At 50.5% G+C, this 15578-nt stretch overlaps 1 protein-coding gene across 2 annotated transcripts; it reads left to right on the forward strand.

Moving 5' to 3' along the window:
* Window positions 1-570: 570 nt before the first annotated feature.
* KRT77 (keratin 77) lies at window positions 571-14428 on the forward strand. 2 transcript variants are annotated; one of them, XM_030822611.1, is made up of 10 exons: window positions 626-1197; window positions 5813-5897; window positions 6179-6393; window positions 7645-7705; window positions 8208-8303; window positions 9280-9444; window positions 11180-11305; window positions 11419-11639; window positions 12079-12113; window positions 12606-14428. In XM_030822611.1, exons 3-10 carry the CDS (start codon window positions 6335-6337, stop codon window positions 12875-12877), a joined length of 1035 nt encoding a protein of 344 aa, XP_030678471.1. In that variant the 5' UTR covers window positions 626-1197; window positions 5813-5897; window positions 6179-6334; the 3' UTR covers window positions 12878-14428. The 2 variants fall into 2 exon arrangements, with proteins under 2 accessions (XP_030678470.1, XP_030678471.1); XM_030822610.1 differs by lacking the exon at window positions 5813-5897 and having other exon boundaries at window positions 571-1197.
* The last annotated feature ends 1150 nt before the right edge of the window (window positions 14429-15578 follow it).

Genomic DNA, 15578 nt, shown 5'->3' on the forward strand with positions numbered 1-15578 from the left:
AGAATCTGTGGGCCTCCACTTGTACTCAGTGACCACAGTACTGCACTTCCATGTGATAGAATTTTGGGTGCTCATGGTAATGATAACTGCAGGGAGCAGAAGCAGTGTATGGGGATATTGGAACAAAACTTTTGCCCCACCAGCACAATGCTATGACAGAAAGTTTTTCCACCTCTGTCCCAGCTGTGGTCCTGAGGTCTCTAGACACCATCTAACTTTGCCCCAGATCTCCCAGGCACATCCCAGAAACAAACAATTCAACGGTGGAGTTTCTTAGGAAGAGATGAACTGATGATTTGGGGGGAATCTGTATAGAAGTTTCCAGCAATGAGATCCTGAGAGATTCTTGCACTCTGATCTCTAAATGGCAAGAGATGAATGATAAATGATCGAGTTGTGGAAGTTTGTCTGCAATCTGATTTCTGCAACTCATAGGTGTGAGGCTTTAAACAGATGTTGCTGGCAGGCAAACTAAACATTAATACTCCCCTTTCAGGATTGTAAAGGTGCCCAGCCCAGCAATGTGTGTGTGTGTATATATAGCGACGGAGCCAGATCCTTTCCAAAGGAGTCAGAGCTCCTTTCTTCTCTGGTCTCTGCCTCCTTCCTGCCAGCCTCTTTCTCTTGCCTGATTCTCTGGATGCTCCAGCAACCATGAGCCGCCAATTTAGTTCTCAGTCTGCGTTTAGTTCAAGGAGCAGGCGGGTCTACAGTACCAGCTCTTCTGCAGGCTCTGGTGGTGGGAGTCGGGCTGTGGGTTCTGTGTGTTATGCTCGAGGGAGGTGTGGTGGTGGTGGATATGGGATCCATGGAAGGGGATTTGGCTCTAGGAGCCTCTACAATCTGGGTGGCAGTAGAAGCATCTCCATTAGTCTAATGGGGAGGAGCACCAGTGGTTTCTGCCAGGGTGGGGGAGTAGGGGGATTTGGAGGGGGCAGATCCTTTGGGGTTGGCAGCATTGGGGCTGGTGGCTTTGGAGGAGGTGGTTTTGGGGGTGCTGGATTTGGGGCTAGCAATTTTGGGCTTGGGGGCTTTGGTCCTTCTTGTCCTCCTGGGGGCATCCAAGAGGTGACCATTAACCAGAGCCTCCTAGAGCCACTTCACCTGGAGGTGGACCCTGAAATTCAGAGGATCAAGACCCAGGAGCGGGAGCAGATTATGGTTCTCAACAACAAGTTTGCCTCCTTCATTGACAAGGTGAGCACCTCAGGGGCAGGGAGGGTCATTGGTCACTGACCAAATGACTGAGAGAGATTACACCCTGCCACCTCTCATCACATCGTGCTGTTTCAGCTTGGCCTGGGACCTTAGGAAATCATTTACCCCATTTGGGCTTCAATTTGTCTTCTTGCAGGGATTTAATTCTATCTTTTCCTTTTGGCAGGAAAGGAGATAAACAGTGTGAAAATACTCAACAGATACATGGTGTAGTATCCTCATTCTCATTCACAATTATTCACTTTCCATCCACCCATGCACCCATCCATCCATCCATCCATCCCCCTCCACACAATCCATTTATGCACACACACACACACACACACACACACACACACACACACACACATCCATCCATTCACTCATTCATCAATCCACCCAACTATCCACCCATCTGTCCATTCATCCATCCACCCATCCACACGATCCATTTACACACACACACACACACACACGTTCATTTGTTCATTCACTCATCCATCAATCCATTCAACTACCCACCCATGCATCCACCCATCTAGCCCACAAATATTTTCTAAGAATCTATGATAGGCCAGACATTGTGCCAGGTGCTACAGGTGACTAGGACACAGGTCCTGCCATCAAGGAGCCCACGTCTAAAGAGGAGAGAATTACGACAGTGCATGTGAAGTGTGTCAATAGGGGTAGTACTCTCTGGGCCATGGTAACTCAAAGGAGGGTGTCATGAGCTCTGCTTTCTGAGTCTGGAAGGTGGAGGAAAAGTTAAATGGGTTCTAATTTTAGTATATGTGCTGCCGAAGTGAGCACGAGTTAAATGGGTTTTTAGGGCAGAGGGGATTTTCAGGCAGAAGGACCAGGAGGCATGAAAGTGTGACACCTTTAGGGAATTTCAAACGGTTACAATTCCTGGAGAAAATGGGATCCAGGGGGTGGAGGAGAGAAGTGGAGATGAAGCCACAGAGCCAGGGCAGGAGAAGCAGGCAGGGCATGGTGAATGCCCTGGTGGTGGGTATCTCTTGGGGCTAAAGTCAATAGCATGCAATGTAGGGTTCTGTCTGAGCTCCCCCTTTTGACTCATCAAGGGCCAAGGATGGGCCAGATGGAGACACAGAAGGCCCTGTCCTTAGTTCCCTGTTGAAACTTCAGATTAGGTCCAAAGCAATAGCAGAGGCTGGAGAACTCGCCATGGTGAAGACCTCCCTCCAGCATCTCCTTTTGTCTGGAGGTCGAGGCACAGTGGCCACTAGCACCTCCCCAGGAGGAACTTTGCCTTCAGGGATGCAGTGGGAAGCCCCACAGAGCACCAAGGCCACTTGCACACTCAGTGACTTTCCCTCAGTCCCCACAGGAGTCCAGTGCTGAAGCCAGAGCTTGACCTGTGGCCTGACTGCAGGGTAGCTGTGGCCAGAGGCCATGCTGGGTGGCAGGGCAGGCCTCTGATATCTGAGCAGATGCTGGGGATGGGACAGTGTGTGAGCGGGTGGAGGAGGGTGAGAGTGCTGAGGCCCAGAGGCTGCCGAAGAGGAGCGCAACACAGCAGCGTGCTCCTGTGGCTTCTGATCATGCTGCATGGAAAATTTGGCTGAGTATCACCATGCTTCAGGCACAGGCAGGGGTTAGAGGGTTTCACTGGAGCAAGCAGTCACTACTCGGAGGTCACGGCTGGGCCAAGAGAGGAGCAGGGAGGAGAGAGGGCTGGGAAATGACCACAGGCTGCTGGCAACTGACCTCCTGAGGCTCATCCGATTATGGCCCCTGCCATGCACAGGGTCTGTCCAGTTGCATGGCATAGGGCAGTGGGCAGAGGCTAGGGTGGAAGAGACCTGGGCCTCCTGTCCTTCGAGGGTCACGGCCTATGATGACTATGAGGAGAGGTTCCTCAGCCAGGTGGGCTGTGGCCTGGCTGGAAGGAAGAAGGCTTCTATGACAGGTGACTTCTGACTCTGCTTTCCAAACTGGTCTTCCTGCTTTCACCCTTGACCCTGTATAGCCTATTCTTGACACCACAGCAGAGCCATCCTTTAAAAGCATGTCACGCCACTCCTCCATTTGAATCCTGCAGTGGCTTATTGTCTCAACTGAAAGAAAAGCCCAAGTCCTACAAGGCCCTATATTATCTGCCCTTCAACCCGCAGCTGCTGCTAAGCCCACACTTGCATTTGTGGAATCAGGCCACATTGCCCTCACTGGGTGGAACAGCTTTCAGGATACAATGGCTAGTAAGCAGAGTGAGGCCTCGAAAATAGCCCCCAAGCTTCCAACTCATTGTTGTCTGCAGCATTCTGTGCCCCTCTGCCTCCTCTCCTGCTCTCCTCTTGCTCACCAGCAACCAAGGCTCAGTTCTGTCTCAAGGTCTTTGCACGTGCCGTTCCCTCTGCTTGGAAGTCTTCCCCCCAAAGAGAGGCTCACCTTCCTCCCTCACCTTCTGTGGGTCTTTGCTCAGATGTCACAGTTTCAGTGGGGCCTTCCCTGACCACCACTTCAGCGTTCCTATGCCCCTGCCCTGTGTGACTCCATAGTCCCTGCGGCCTTCTGAGGCACTGTATTTTTTACATGATTATTTCTTTATAGTAATCTCTCTAAATAGAATGCAAACTCCTAGAAAGCAGGGATTTTGCCTGCTTTGTTTATTACCAAATCCCTAGCACCCAGAATAGTGCCTGACACATGAGAATTGCTCAATACATAGAAACTGTATGACAAATTGGGTCAGCCCCTCAGGGGTCAGTGCTGGACGCTCAGAGAGTGGAAATGGAGACAAAGGCTTTCTAGAACCAATGACAAGGGGACAGGGCCTCAGAAAGGGAAGGAGGGTTTCAGCTCTTCCACCTAGGACACTGGCCTGGCCTTGCTCAGCTGACCCTTAGATCTTTATGCTAGGGGTGGTGAGTGGCCTGGATAGCCCACATCAGCATGCAATTCTAAAACCTTTTGCACTTCATGAGTGCATGACACTTTTTGTCTTCTCTGTGTTGGGTGTTGTGTGTCCATGGGTCCACTGTGTCCCCTGGAGAACAAAGTAGACATAGGCCTGCCCTCATGGGGTCCAGTGCAGCCCAGGAGACAGATGCTCACACACTGCCAAAGGACTGCAAGTCTCAACAGATCTAGAAAGGCAAGGAACAAGGGGCTGCAAAGGGGACACACTGGTGGGATGCCACCTCAGCTGAGGTCTAAACGGTGAGTAGGAGTTTCCTGGGCAAAGAGTTGAGGAGACCTGGGTTGCTGAGGGCACTGGGAGGTCCCTGTGCAGGGGAGGGGCCCTGAAGCAGAGGGTGGGGAGAAGGTCGCTCAGCAGTATGCCTCATTCCATTAGTGTTAGCTGAGCTGCCCTTGAGTTTTGCTGGTGGGGCACAGACCAGGAGTGTTTTGGGGAACCTGGGGAAAAACACAGTGGCTTTTACTGATTGTTCTAGTGGTTAAGGCACTCCCTGCAGCCAGACTCTGCCTTTGCAGTTTGGGTGGCCTGATGAGAACCACAGTGTCTTCTATGAGCTCCTGGGATATTGCAGGTGGGTACCTGGGCTAAAGCCAGAGCACCCAGAGTTGTGTCACTGCTCCCTCATTGTTTTATGTGGAGACTCTCCATGGGACCACAGGATTCTTTCTTTTGGTCCCCACAATGCCACTGCCACTGAGTGCAGTGAATGAGTGCTGAATTGATTTCTTCACTCTCTGGGAGTGCCACCACAGAGTAAAAATAGAGAGTGGCAGGAATTTCTCACGCTGTTGTGAGCTGTGCTGACAAGCCTGGGAGAGCTGCTTGCCTAATCTCTTGCTTTGATAAGGTGAGCAAAAATGAGCCATGGGAGGTGGTGCTGTCTGCAAACATTTTCCAGCCTAGAGTCAGAATCCAAAGGGAGCTAACCAGGGTTGCCCCTCAGACGGGCAAAGTCTCAAGGGCTGGGGGATTTGGGGGATACTCACTAGTGTCACATGGTAGGGGAGTGTCTTCAGGGTTCCGTTCTGACCACACAAAGCAATGGGTTTGCCCCTTTACACGGTGCCTGGAGGAGGAAGCCGGATTCTGGAGGGTGTGTGTTTTTGTGCATGAGCGCCTGCATGCAGCTGAGCAAAGTCTGGAGGCAGCACCACTGCTTCTATCAGGGCACTGGAGCGGAGGCTCCACAGTGTGTAGCTGGCTGAGGAAAGGTGGAGGCTGGTCATTATCATGCCAAGGACAAGCCACACACTTTGCACAGCCAGCTGCCTCACTGGGCCCTGTATCTTACCTCCATATCCACAGTTTTGGGAGAAGAGGTGGTGAAAATATTGGGTGATGTCCACTCTCCATTTCCAGGAAATAGCAAGTGGGTAGTTCTCAAACACCTGATAACCCAAAGTCCTCACTTTGGGGCACTTGAATGCATTAGACTTTTAAAAAATGAGAACATTTGCCCTATAAATTTTGTCTGCATTATAAAAGCATTTAAATGAGTTACTTTCCTGACAAACCTCCTGGCAGACAGCAGAGGTGGTGGTGGCTGCAGGGCCCCACCCTGCGCCCAAGCAAGTCTGCTCAGGAATTAATTTAATGTTCTAAGCCAAATTGATCCTTCTCTCTTTTTCTTTCTTCCTCTCCTCTATCACATAATGCATTTTGACCACAAAGAGAAAGGAGCCTTGGGGTCATCAGTGTCTCAGATGCTCCGAGACACCATTGCCTTACGTTGGCATGGATAAATTGAGTGTGGAGGGTGAGTGCTCTATGATGTAAATGAGGGAGGTGATTTACCTTCAAAACCAGAGTGAGCTTAGTGTCAATTTTAGGCAAGTTGACCTTACAGCCATTGGCTGTCAGGAAACCACATTGCCCTCTGTGTGTCTCAATCCCAGAGAAAAGGAAGCTCTCTGACCCTTGGAGGAGCCATCCGGATTATCTGAGGTCTGGATGTGTTGAGGGGGTATGGATCCCCCTACTCATGGGGGAGCTGCTCTGATCCATGGCCTGGGGTGGACTGGGGTCTCTTGCTCTTAGGTGCGATTCCTGGAGCAGCAGAACCAGGTGCTACAAACAAAATGGGAGTTGCTGCAGCAGGTGAACACCTCAACTGGAACCAACAACCTGGAGCCCCTCTTGGAGAACTACATCGGTGACCTGCGGAGGCAGGTGGATTTGCTCAATGCGGAGCAGATGCGCCAGAACACGGAGCTCAGGAGCATGCAGGAGGTCGTGGAGGACTACAAGAGCAAGTGAGACTCCAGGCAGGGCAAAACAGGCGAGAAGCATGGCCGGAAACTGGTCACAGGGGCAGGACATTCTGCTTCAGTGTTTAATGTGTAAGGGTGGGGGGCGGGGCATGCAGGCTCTGCACTGCACAACTGCAGGAGGCGTTGTTTTGTATGTGGCAACCCAGGTAGAATGATATTGGCAGCCAGCTGTCAATTGCATTGGGTGGGGATGGGCAGGATAGCTTCATGGATGTTGAAACCAAGTAAGCCTGATTTCCAGTGTGGGCTCTGCCACTTACTAGCTGCCTACAAATTCATCTTTTTAAGTCTCTAGTGTTCACATTAGTAATATGGGAATAGCAAGAACCTCCCTTGTTGGATTGTTGTGGGTAGATGTGTGGTTCTCAGACTTTAGCATGCATCTGTTTGCTAGAATCAGATTGCTGGGCTCTGCCTCCCGAGTTTTTGATTCAGCAGATATGGGATGTGGCGAGAGTGTTTGTACTTCTAACATGTTACCAAGTGATGCTGATGCTTGTGGATTGGGGACCACACTTTGAGAACTGCTGGTTTGAATGAAATGATGCTTAATAAGTTCTTAGTATTGTGGCTGTACACCCCTAGCAGTCAATAAACCCTTGCTATTATGACTACAAACAGTAGGGGTGACAGGAGTTGTCGAATTCCAGATCAGCTGCTCCTGAGCTGTGCAGGCAGCCGAGCCTCTCCCTCCCTCTTCTTCCCTACGTGGGGTGCAGGGTGCTTCTCTCCCATCGCCTTGGCATGCTTACTGTGTCGTGCCAGTAGAGATCCAAGTGTGTGTGAATCAACGAGGGAAAAAGGAAATCCATGCTGGAGGTGTTGGTGGAGGGTGGGGTACAGAATTGTAGGTTAAATTTTTTCTTTTCAAAAATATTTAGTAAAAGTGGTTGTTATTTCATGTTCTCAATTTTAAGGAATGAATGAGTTTGACACATTTACAAAGGTAAAACATCAACATAAAAATAGACATTCCAGGGACCTTCTCTGTGGCTCTGGGTTTTCCATGTTGGCCTGGGGTCCCCTCTGTTGGCCCACAGACCCAGGAGTTAGCTCTGCCCTCATCCATGAGAGCGCCAGCCTCTGGGAATGGACAGCCAGCACCTTGAGCAGGGTCCTCTGAGCCCAGGACAGCAAATGTTTGGGGAATTCCAAGCTTTCTGCTGAAAGGAGGGACCTCAGGGAGCCAAGGTCAGCCTGCAGCCTTTCTGTGCTCCTTGCCTCGCCTGACAGGTATGAGGACGAAATCAACAAGAGGACTGGCAGCGAGAATGACTTTGTCATCCTGAAGAAGGTGAGGGAAAGGGGAGTCCCGAGGGTGGCTGTGGACCCAGGAGGCTGAGGGGAGTGAGGAATCCCTATGGGATGCTCTGTGACAATGGCAGGGTGGCCTCTATGGCCGGCTTGCTATGTGTGATGCCTTAATGCGGGGCCCTTACATTGGAACCAACACTGATAATGACTCTTTAGAAAGCCTTGAGTTCGTATCTCTCTGGGGTCCTGAAAGTGAAATGAAGTGAAATGACAGCTTTTGAGTGTCGGTTACGTGTAGCCTTGGGACCCAGGGAAGGTCCTGGGGTGTTGGGTGTGACTGACTGAGATGTGGAGGTTGGTGTCACATCTCCTTCTGGCCAGGAAAGCCAGGACTTGTGGGTCCCTTATTCGAGTGAGGTGATGAATTTTTTAGGTAAGGAAATAAACCCAGAGTGGCTCTGCCGCTTGCCTGAGCCACCCAGTGAGCTGGTGGCAGGCAATGCCTGGGCAATAAAGTCAAACTGTTTCTGCCTGCTATTCAGGATGTGGACGCTGCTTATGTGAGCAAAGTGGACCTGGAGTCCAGGGTGGACACTCTGACTGGGGAGGTCAATTTCTTGAAATATTTATTTTTGACGGTGAGTTAAGCCTTTATAAGAACCCCCTTTCTTTTCTCACATCTCACAAGGAGTATGGGCTGTAAGAGGGGAGGCCTGAAACCCAACACTACCCACTAGGGACTCATCTCCCCAGGTACCCCAACTCTGTGGGCCTGGAGTCAGTCATCCTCTCCACCCCAATCCTCAGAATCCCCAGGTTGGGGTAATGAAGATGGAAGGCTGGGAAAATCCTGAGTTAGGTGGAGGCGAACGTGTCCCTGGTTCATGGCTTCCAACCTGTCTGGGAAATCACCCAGACATATAAGGGGCAAAACCAACCAGAAATCTTCATTAATTCTGGGGAGTTGATGGAGCTGTTAGGAAACTCTGTGGGAGGTGACAGTGTGAGTCTCAACGGGAGTGGAACCTGACCTTAGTGGTGGGGGATCAAACACTCTGCCACCCGGCCCTCTTTCGCCTGTGTCTAACTTGGGGGTACGTGCTCTGGGCCAGATGCTGTGTTAGAAGTTTATGTTATGAGTGTCTCCATTCTACAGATGGGAAAACTGAGGCACTGAGGGGTTAAATTACTTGTTTCATTACCTAGCTAGTCAACGGTAGAGCCAAGACTCAAAAGTGAGTCCAAGTGCTCCTTAACTAGAGTCTATTCTACTGCCTCAGAGAACTCATGTGGTTTCAAGGAACAGGCATGCCTGCCAAGGAGCCCAGCTCACTATGGTGGCCAAGTCAGAGCAAGGCAGAGTGGCAGCTGCAGGAGAAGTGTGATGGGGAGATGGTATCTGAACGCTCCAGGTTTGGGCTCCTTCCTTCTCCCTGGAGGCAGTTAAGACTCTCCCTATTATCTCTCATTGCACACAACAATTCCAAGAGCTTTTCCCAAGACTACCTGGCCCAGGCTTCTGGCTTCCCCTGAGAGCCTTGAGGGAGCAGCAGAGGAAAACTGAGGCCCCCAGAGGAGAATGGAAGGAGTCAGCCTGTGCGCCATGCCTCGCAGGAGCTGTCTCAGATGCAGACTCACATCAGTGACACCAACGTCATCCTGTCCATGGACAATAACCGCTCCCTGGACCTGGACAGCATCATCGATGCAGTGCGGACCCAGTACGAACTGATTGCACAGAGGAGCAAGGATGAGGCCGAAGCCTTGTACCAGACCAAGGTGGGTGCGGCCCCCAGATTTGGTGCCCAGAAAAACAGTTTCTTCCCAGAATTGTCTTTCTCTTATTGCATTGTCTTTCTCTCATTTCTGAAGTAAAATGTGTTCGTTATACAAATTCTAGAAATTACATGTAAAGATTACCCATCTCTCACTACTGCTATTAATATGTTAATATCTCTTCTACCAGTTCTTCATTGCTATTACGCTAGTGCAAAAGGAATTGCGGTTCTTGCCATGACAAGAACCGCAATTACTTTTGCACAAACCCAATAATGTTTATTGAGAACTCATATGTGTTAGGCACTGCACAAAGTGCTTTACATATATATTATTATTTCATTCAGTCCTTACAACAACCAATGAGGTAAGAATTTCATTATCACCATTTTATAATAGATAGTAGTGTGTGAGATTACTTAATTTCCCTAATGCCTTGTCGCTAGTAAATGGCAGAGCCAGAGCTTAATTAAACTTGGGTTTGTGTCTACAAACCCATTCCCCTCACCACTAGAATGATTTTTATTCTTTTTTTCATAATGGTATCTATTAAAATATACTTTTTTTACTTTTTTTTTTTGAGATGGAAACTCACTCTATCTCCCAGGCTGGAGTGCAGTGGCCTGATATCAGTTCACTACAAACTCCGCCTCCTGGGTCCAAATGATCCTCCTGCCTCAGCCTCTTGAGTAGCTGTGATTACAGGCGCGCGACACCACACCAAGCTAATTTTTGTATTTTTAGTAGTGGCAGGGTTTTGCCATGTTGGCCAGGCTGTACTTTCTCTTTTACTTACTGCATATGGATACTTTTCTCTGACACTAAATAATCTGCCGCATTTTTAACAGCCTGGTATTATATTGTAAGACTACACCCTCCCTTATTAGATCAACCTCTTTGTGGCTAAGTTGTTGGGTACATCTTTGGTTACTTCTTTTCCATAAACGGACCTGGATCTTTTTGGATAGTGAAGCCTCTGGTTGAAAGGGCGTGGCTGACAGTCCGGTCACGAAATTCTGAACAACTAGCATTGATGACTGGCTTTGAAGATGATCTGTGGCCAACTCCAATCCTGGCTGACCTCTGTCCCACTGTCCTGCAGACAGTGTTCTGGGGGTGGAATGGATTTCGACATTAGACTAGGAGGCAGATGGCCAACAGTGAAAAATAGCAGAGTGCAGATTCCCTTGAGTCGATGCTTCTCCTACCCACTTCAGAGCCCTGTCCTGGGGGTGGAGTTCTGACTGATGGGGCAATACAGAGACAGAAACAGATATGGAGGGGAAATGAGACTGAACGTGGAGCAGGTGAAGGGCCTCTGAGGACATGAGGTCCTGCCTGACTGCTAGGGAGATCATCCTGCAGAAGGGCGGGAAGCTACATGGTGAGTGGAAAGAGTGAGGGGGTCTCTGTGGGTAAGGACCAACATGAAGGCTTAGATGTGTGAAAAGGTGGTAGAAAGGGCATCACAAAGCAGGTTTGTATGGCTGGGATGAGAGTCTGCCCAGAGACTGGTGGGAATGCAGGAGGCTTGGTATACTGTGAGCGTGTGCATGTATACATGTGTTTGCAGCCCGGGTGAGGGAGGTTTGGTATAGCTGTGAGTGTGTATGTAGGGGTGACCACAGTGCAAGTTGGGTGGGAATCTCCCAGGGGAGAGCAGCCCAGACCTACTCCCTCCTGGAGGGGCTTGTAGTGGGCAGCACATGCTGACCATGATGCTGCCTTTGGCCCCTAGTACCAGGAGCTCCAGATCACGGCAGGGAGACATGGAGACGACCTGAAGAACAGCAAGATGGAGATTGCAGAGCTCAACCGCACCATCCAGAGGCTGCAGGCAGAGATCAGCAACGTGAAGAAGCAGGTGGGATGGGTGCTCAGGGAGGGCTGACCAAGCCCTGCACCTCCCACAATGCCGTGCCAGATCGAGCTCTGGAAACTCAACCATTAAATGGTCTCCAACTGTCTCTGGAGCAGATTGAACAGATGCAGTCACTCATTTCGGATGCTGAGGAGAGAGGCGAGCAGGCCCTCCAGGATGCGCGGCAGAAGCTGCAAGACCTGGAGGAGGCCCTGCAGCAGTCCAAGGAGGAGCTGGCCCGGCTGCTGCGTGACTACCAGGCCATGCTGGGGGTCAAGCTGTCCCTGGATGTGGAGATCGCCACCTACCGCCAGCTGCTGGAGGGCGAGGAGAGCAGGTGAGTCCGGCAGCTGTGTTTCTGGGGCTAACGCTCGAGATGCACCCCTGAAGCTGTGGGACTGGCTATTTGGAGAAAAGATAAGCCCCACCTTTTTGGGAATATTGGTAGCCCAGGGTGAGCAGAAACATTCCAATTAGAGGCAGAGGCTGCGTGAGTGGGCAAGGTAGGGAGAAGTCATTGTTATCAGTCCTCTGCCTCCAAGTAGAATGTCCTTATACCCCAACCCAAGCCACTGCAGCTGGATAGTCACCCCCAATGCTAAAAGGCTTCATGAAAATGCTGAAAATTCTCTCTGCCCCACTGGCTTTCTGACCTCTGCTCATGCACACACATTTCCCTAAGGCTTGGGGACACCTCTGATCCAGATGTCTGTGGGCCACCGCCTTCTCTCCTCAGGCCCTGTGGGTCTGGCTGACCGTGTGCTTTGGTTTTACAGAATGTCAGGAGAGCTGCAGAGCCATGTGAGCATCTGTAAGTAGCAGAGCCCAAGGACAGAGAGAGGCTGGCGGAGCTGGGTGGAGGGAGGGCCGGGAGGTGGCCAGCAGAGAACGGAAAGTCTGGCATTTTAGCTTCCAGTCCCGTACAATAGACACCAAAGTAAGCAAGTGTAATGGCAAAGCCTGGAAGAATTCATTTGAAATAAATGGTTATGATTTCAGGTCTGCTGAATTGTTATGATGCCTTTTTTAAAATGATGCCTAGGGGGAATCAGCAGCGGCTAGAACTCTTTAGGATACATATTCAATAAACAATGAAAGTGTGTTGCTGAGAGGAACCCTGGCATCCCTTTGTAGTATGAAGAATACTTTTCAAGTGGGAACACTTTCAATTTTCAATTTATGGGGTTTGCAAGTAGATGCCACGGGTGATCGAGGATGCAGGAGGCTGCCGGTGCAGGGGCGGGTGCAGGTGGGGGCCTTGCACGGTCCCTCTGACCCCGTGTGCACTGTCCCCTCCCCACAGCCGTGCAGAACAGCCAGGTGAACATCAGCGGCGGCGCGGGAGGCGGCGGCAGCTATGGCTCAGGAGGCTACGGCGGCGGCAGCGGTGGGGGCTATGGCGGCGGAAGAAGTTACCGCGGAGGCGGCGCACGAGGCGGGAGTGGAGGCGGTTATGGCAGCAGCGGTGGCGGCGGCGAGAGCTACGGAGGGAGCGGCAGAAGAGGCCGCGGATCCTCGCGCGTGCAGATCATCCAGACCTCCACCAACACCTCCCACAGGCGGATCCTGGAGTAGAGGCCTCGTTTCTGCCACACCTCACGCCTGCATCCGCGCCGCCCTCTCCTCAAACTCCTCCCCTCCACGCCCTTCCTGACCCCCCTCTCATTCACTTTTCTTGATGGGTCTCAGCAATTTTGCCAATAAATTCGACTCTAATGGGGGAAGCAGGGTGGATAAGTCCAAACAGCAGATCTTTCTTTGGAGGGCACTGGCTTGCAGTCAGAGTCACAGCTAGGCACATTCTCACTCAGACCCCGCTCTGCTGGCCCTGCTGCTGTTCCTGCTCCCACCGTTTTGGAAGATCGGTAGCCCAGGGTGAGCAGAAACATTCCAGTTAGAGGCAGAGGCTGTGTGAGTTGGCAAGGTAGGGAGAAGTCATTGTTATCATTCCTCTGCCTCCAAGTAGAATGCCCTTATGCCCCAACTCAAGCCGCGGCAGCTAAGCACTGATCCCCAGTGCTAAAAGATACCAGGCATCTAGTTTAGTAATGGAGGGAAACAGCCTGTAGAGCATCGACAAGGCGCATAATGAGTTGGTTATCTCAGCCCCAGGCTCCCTTTGCTGCACCTGGGCTGCTCTGTGAACAAGAATCCACGCCCCTCAGCCCTGCCGGGGGCCACAGGATGATCCCTTTGGGGGAAGTAGCTGATTGCAGGGCAAGCTAGCTTGGTAAGGAAAACCTCTGCACCAGTGGCCTATTCCTGCCTCTTGGTCCATAGCCTCATACACTCATGTTGATGGAGAGTATAGATTTGCTGCCCACATCAGATATCTGTAAGGCATCACTGTCCTGATTCTGAGCCTCTGTCTCAGGAAGCATTCTCCCTTGTGTAAACAACTCAAGGTGGGAGTATTTCAGAGGGCATGGGGTCATGAATCCTTACCCAAAGGGAAGCCTGTTTTAGCAGTGGATGCAGGAGTTGATGAACAGACAAACAAGTTCTGCTTCTGTCCTGTTTCCTCCTGACAGCTCCATTCTTTTGAAGCCTGATCCTTCCTAAGCTCTGCTTCATCACCACTCTGAGTATTGCCCCATTGGGTGGGCATGTGAAGCCCAGCTCTGTTCCATCCAGGTGCCTCGGGCCTGAGGAGTCTGAGGATCTGACCTGGGTCTTGGAAGAGTTCTAACCCCAAGTCAGTCAGGAAGCTGCCCGTTTTTTTTTTTTGCAAGGCACTTTAATGCCCTTTCCCAGACCTCTCTAGTCCCTCCTGCCTTCTGTTCTCTGTGGCTGTGAGCGCTTTGTGAGAATTTGACTCTTAATTTTGAATCTTATGTAAGAGGCTTGAGATGTGCTGGAGAGGGCAGGAGGAGGAAAGTATCAGGCCTTGAGAGAGGGAATGTAGCTTTGCGTCTAAGATCTGGAGTCACCTTCACTTGCTAGCTGAGTCCTAACACAACTTCCAAGTCCATGATTCTCTTGGGGCATTGGATGGGCTCAGTGTGGGTCTCTTAGGCTGTGATTGTGACTTCATCATTTCCTGGTTCAAAGTTGTACCATCAAGGGGCAGCATTTCTGGTATTTCTATAATAAATTTTTCTGTGATCTCAAACTGCTGTTTGGTCAGGCGATGCATTATTTCTTCTTCTCCTTCTCCTTCTTCTCCTTTTCCTTCCTCCTCTTCTCCCTCCTCCTGTTCTCCTTCCTCCTCTTCCTCCTCCTCCTCCCTCCTCCTCCTTCTTCCTCTTCTTCTTCTTCATCTTTGTCTTCTTCTTCTTCTTTCCTCCTTCTCCTCCTCTTCCTCCTCCTCCTCTCCTCCTCCTCCTTCTTCTTCTCCTTCTCCTTCTCATTCTTCTGTCTTCATCTTTATCTTCATCTTCTCCTCTTTTTCTTCTTTCTTCTAAATAAAGATGGGATCTCACCATGTTGCCAAGGCTGGTCTTGAACTCCTGAGCTCAGGTGATCCTCCCACCTTGGCCTCCCGCAGTGCTGGGATTACAGGTGTGAGCCATGGTACCTGGGCCATTTCTTTTAAAATTTCTGCAGACCTCTGAAATTATTTATATTTGGGTAGTTAAAATTTATTCTTATTTTTTATTGTACAAGCAATACACAGTCTTGAAGAATCTTACAGACATAGTCTTATTAATCCTTAAAGTGGCTGATCATTCAAAAGTCAATTATACACTTGTTCAGTGAGCACTTATAAAGCTCCTACTGTGTGGCAGGCAGTGGCTTAGGCACTGGGAATGCAATGTTGAATGAACATGTTTCTGACTCTTAAGTTGCTCACAACTAAATGACATATTCTGGGGGAGGGAAGATTCAGAGAGAAGAGAAATCTGAGTGTGCTTCTAAGGACCTCCTAGCCTGAGAGTGGAAGCAAGGCCTATCCTGAGGACACAGGCAGACCCCCCAAAACAGAAACAGTGGGAATTATGACAGGTGCCAGTGCTGGGGAAGGGACATTTGGCTCCAACAGTCTCCTGGAGGACTGGAATATGGAACAGGGCCGAGGAAGAGAGGTGTGGGTGGGGAAGGTGAGAGAAGGGCCCTCCAAACAGGGGAATAGTCATCTCAGAGACTCAAAATAAGAGAGAGTGTGGGGGTGAGAAGGAGCAGCTGGACAGGAGAAACTGAGCTAGAGAGGGAAGGGGCTGAGGCCCATAAACTGAGTGGAGTCATGGGCAGAGACATCTTTAATCGATGCCTTATGCAGCCAAAAAGCACATGAAAAAATGCTCATCATCACTGGCCATCAGAGAAATGCAAATCA

The sequence above is a fragment of the Nomascus leucogenys genome, chromosome 11, assembly GCF_006542625.1.
Source record: "Nomascus leucogenys isolate Asia chromosome 11, Asia_NLE_v1, whole genome shotgun sequence".
In the NCBI taxonomy this organism is placed as follows: domain Eukaryota; kingdom Metazoa; phylum Chordata; class Mammalia; order Primates; family Hylobatidae; genus Nomascus; species Nomascus leucogenys.

What these genes read in the sequence shown, in the direction of transcription:
- KRT77 (XM_030822610.1), top strand. Translation starts at nt 655, where the DNA reads ATGAGCCGCCAATTTAGTTCTCAGTCTGCGTTTAGTTCAAGGAGCAGG. An exon ending in TCAGCAACGTGAAGAAGCAG is followed by an intron (nt 11,306 to 11,418) that starts GTGGGATGGGTG and finishes TCTCTGGAGCAG; the next exon opens with ATTGAACAGATGCAGTCACT. An exon ending in GCAGAGCCATGTGAGCATCT is followed by an intron (nt 12,114 to 12,605) that starts GTAAGTAGCAGA and finishes CCCTCCCCACAG; the next exon opens with CCGTGCAGAACAGCCAGGTG.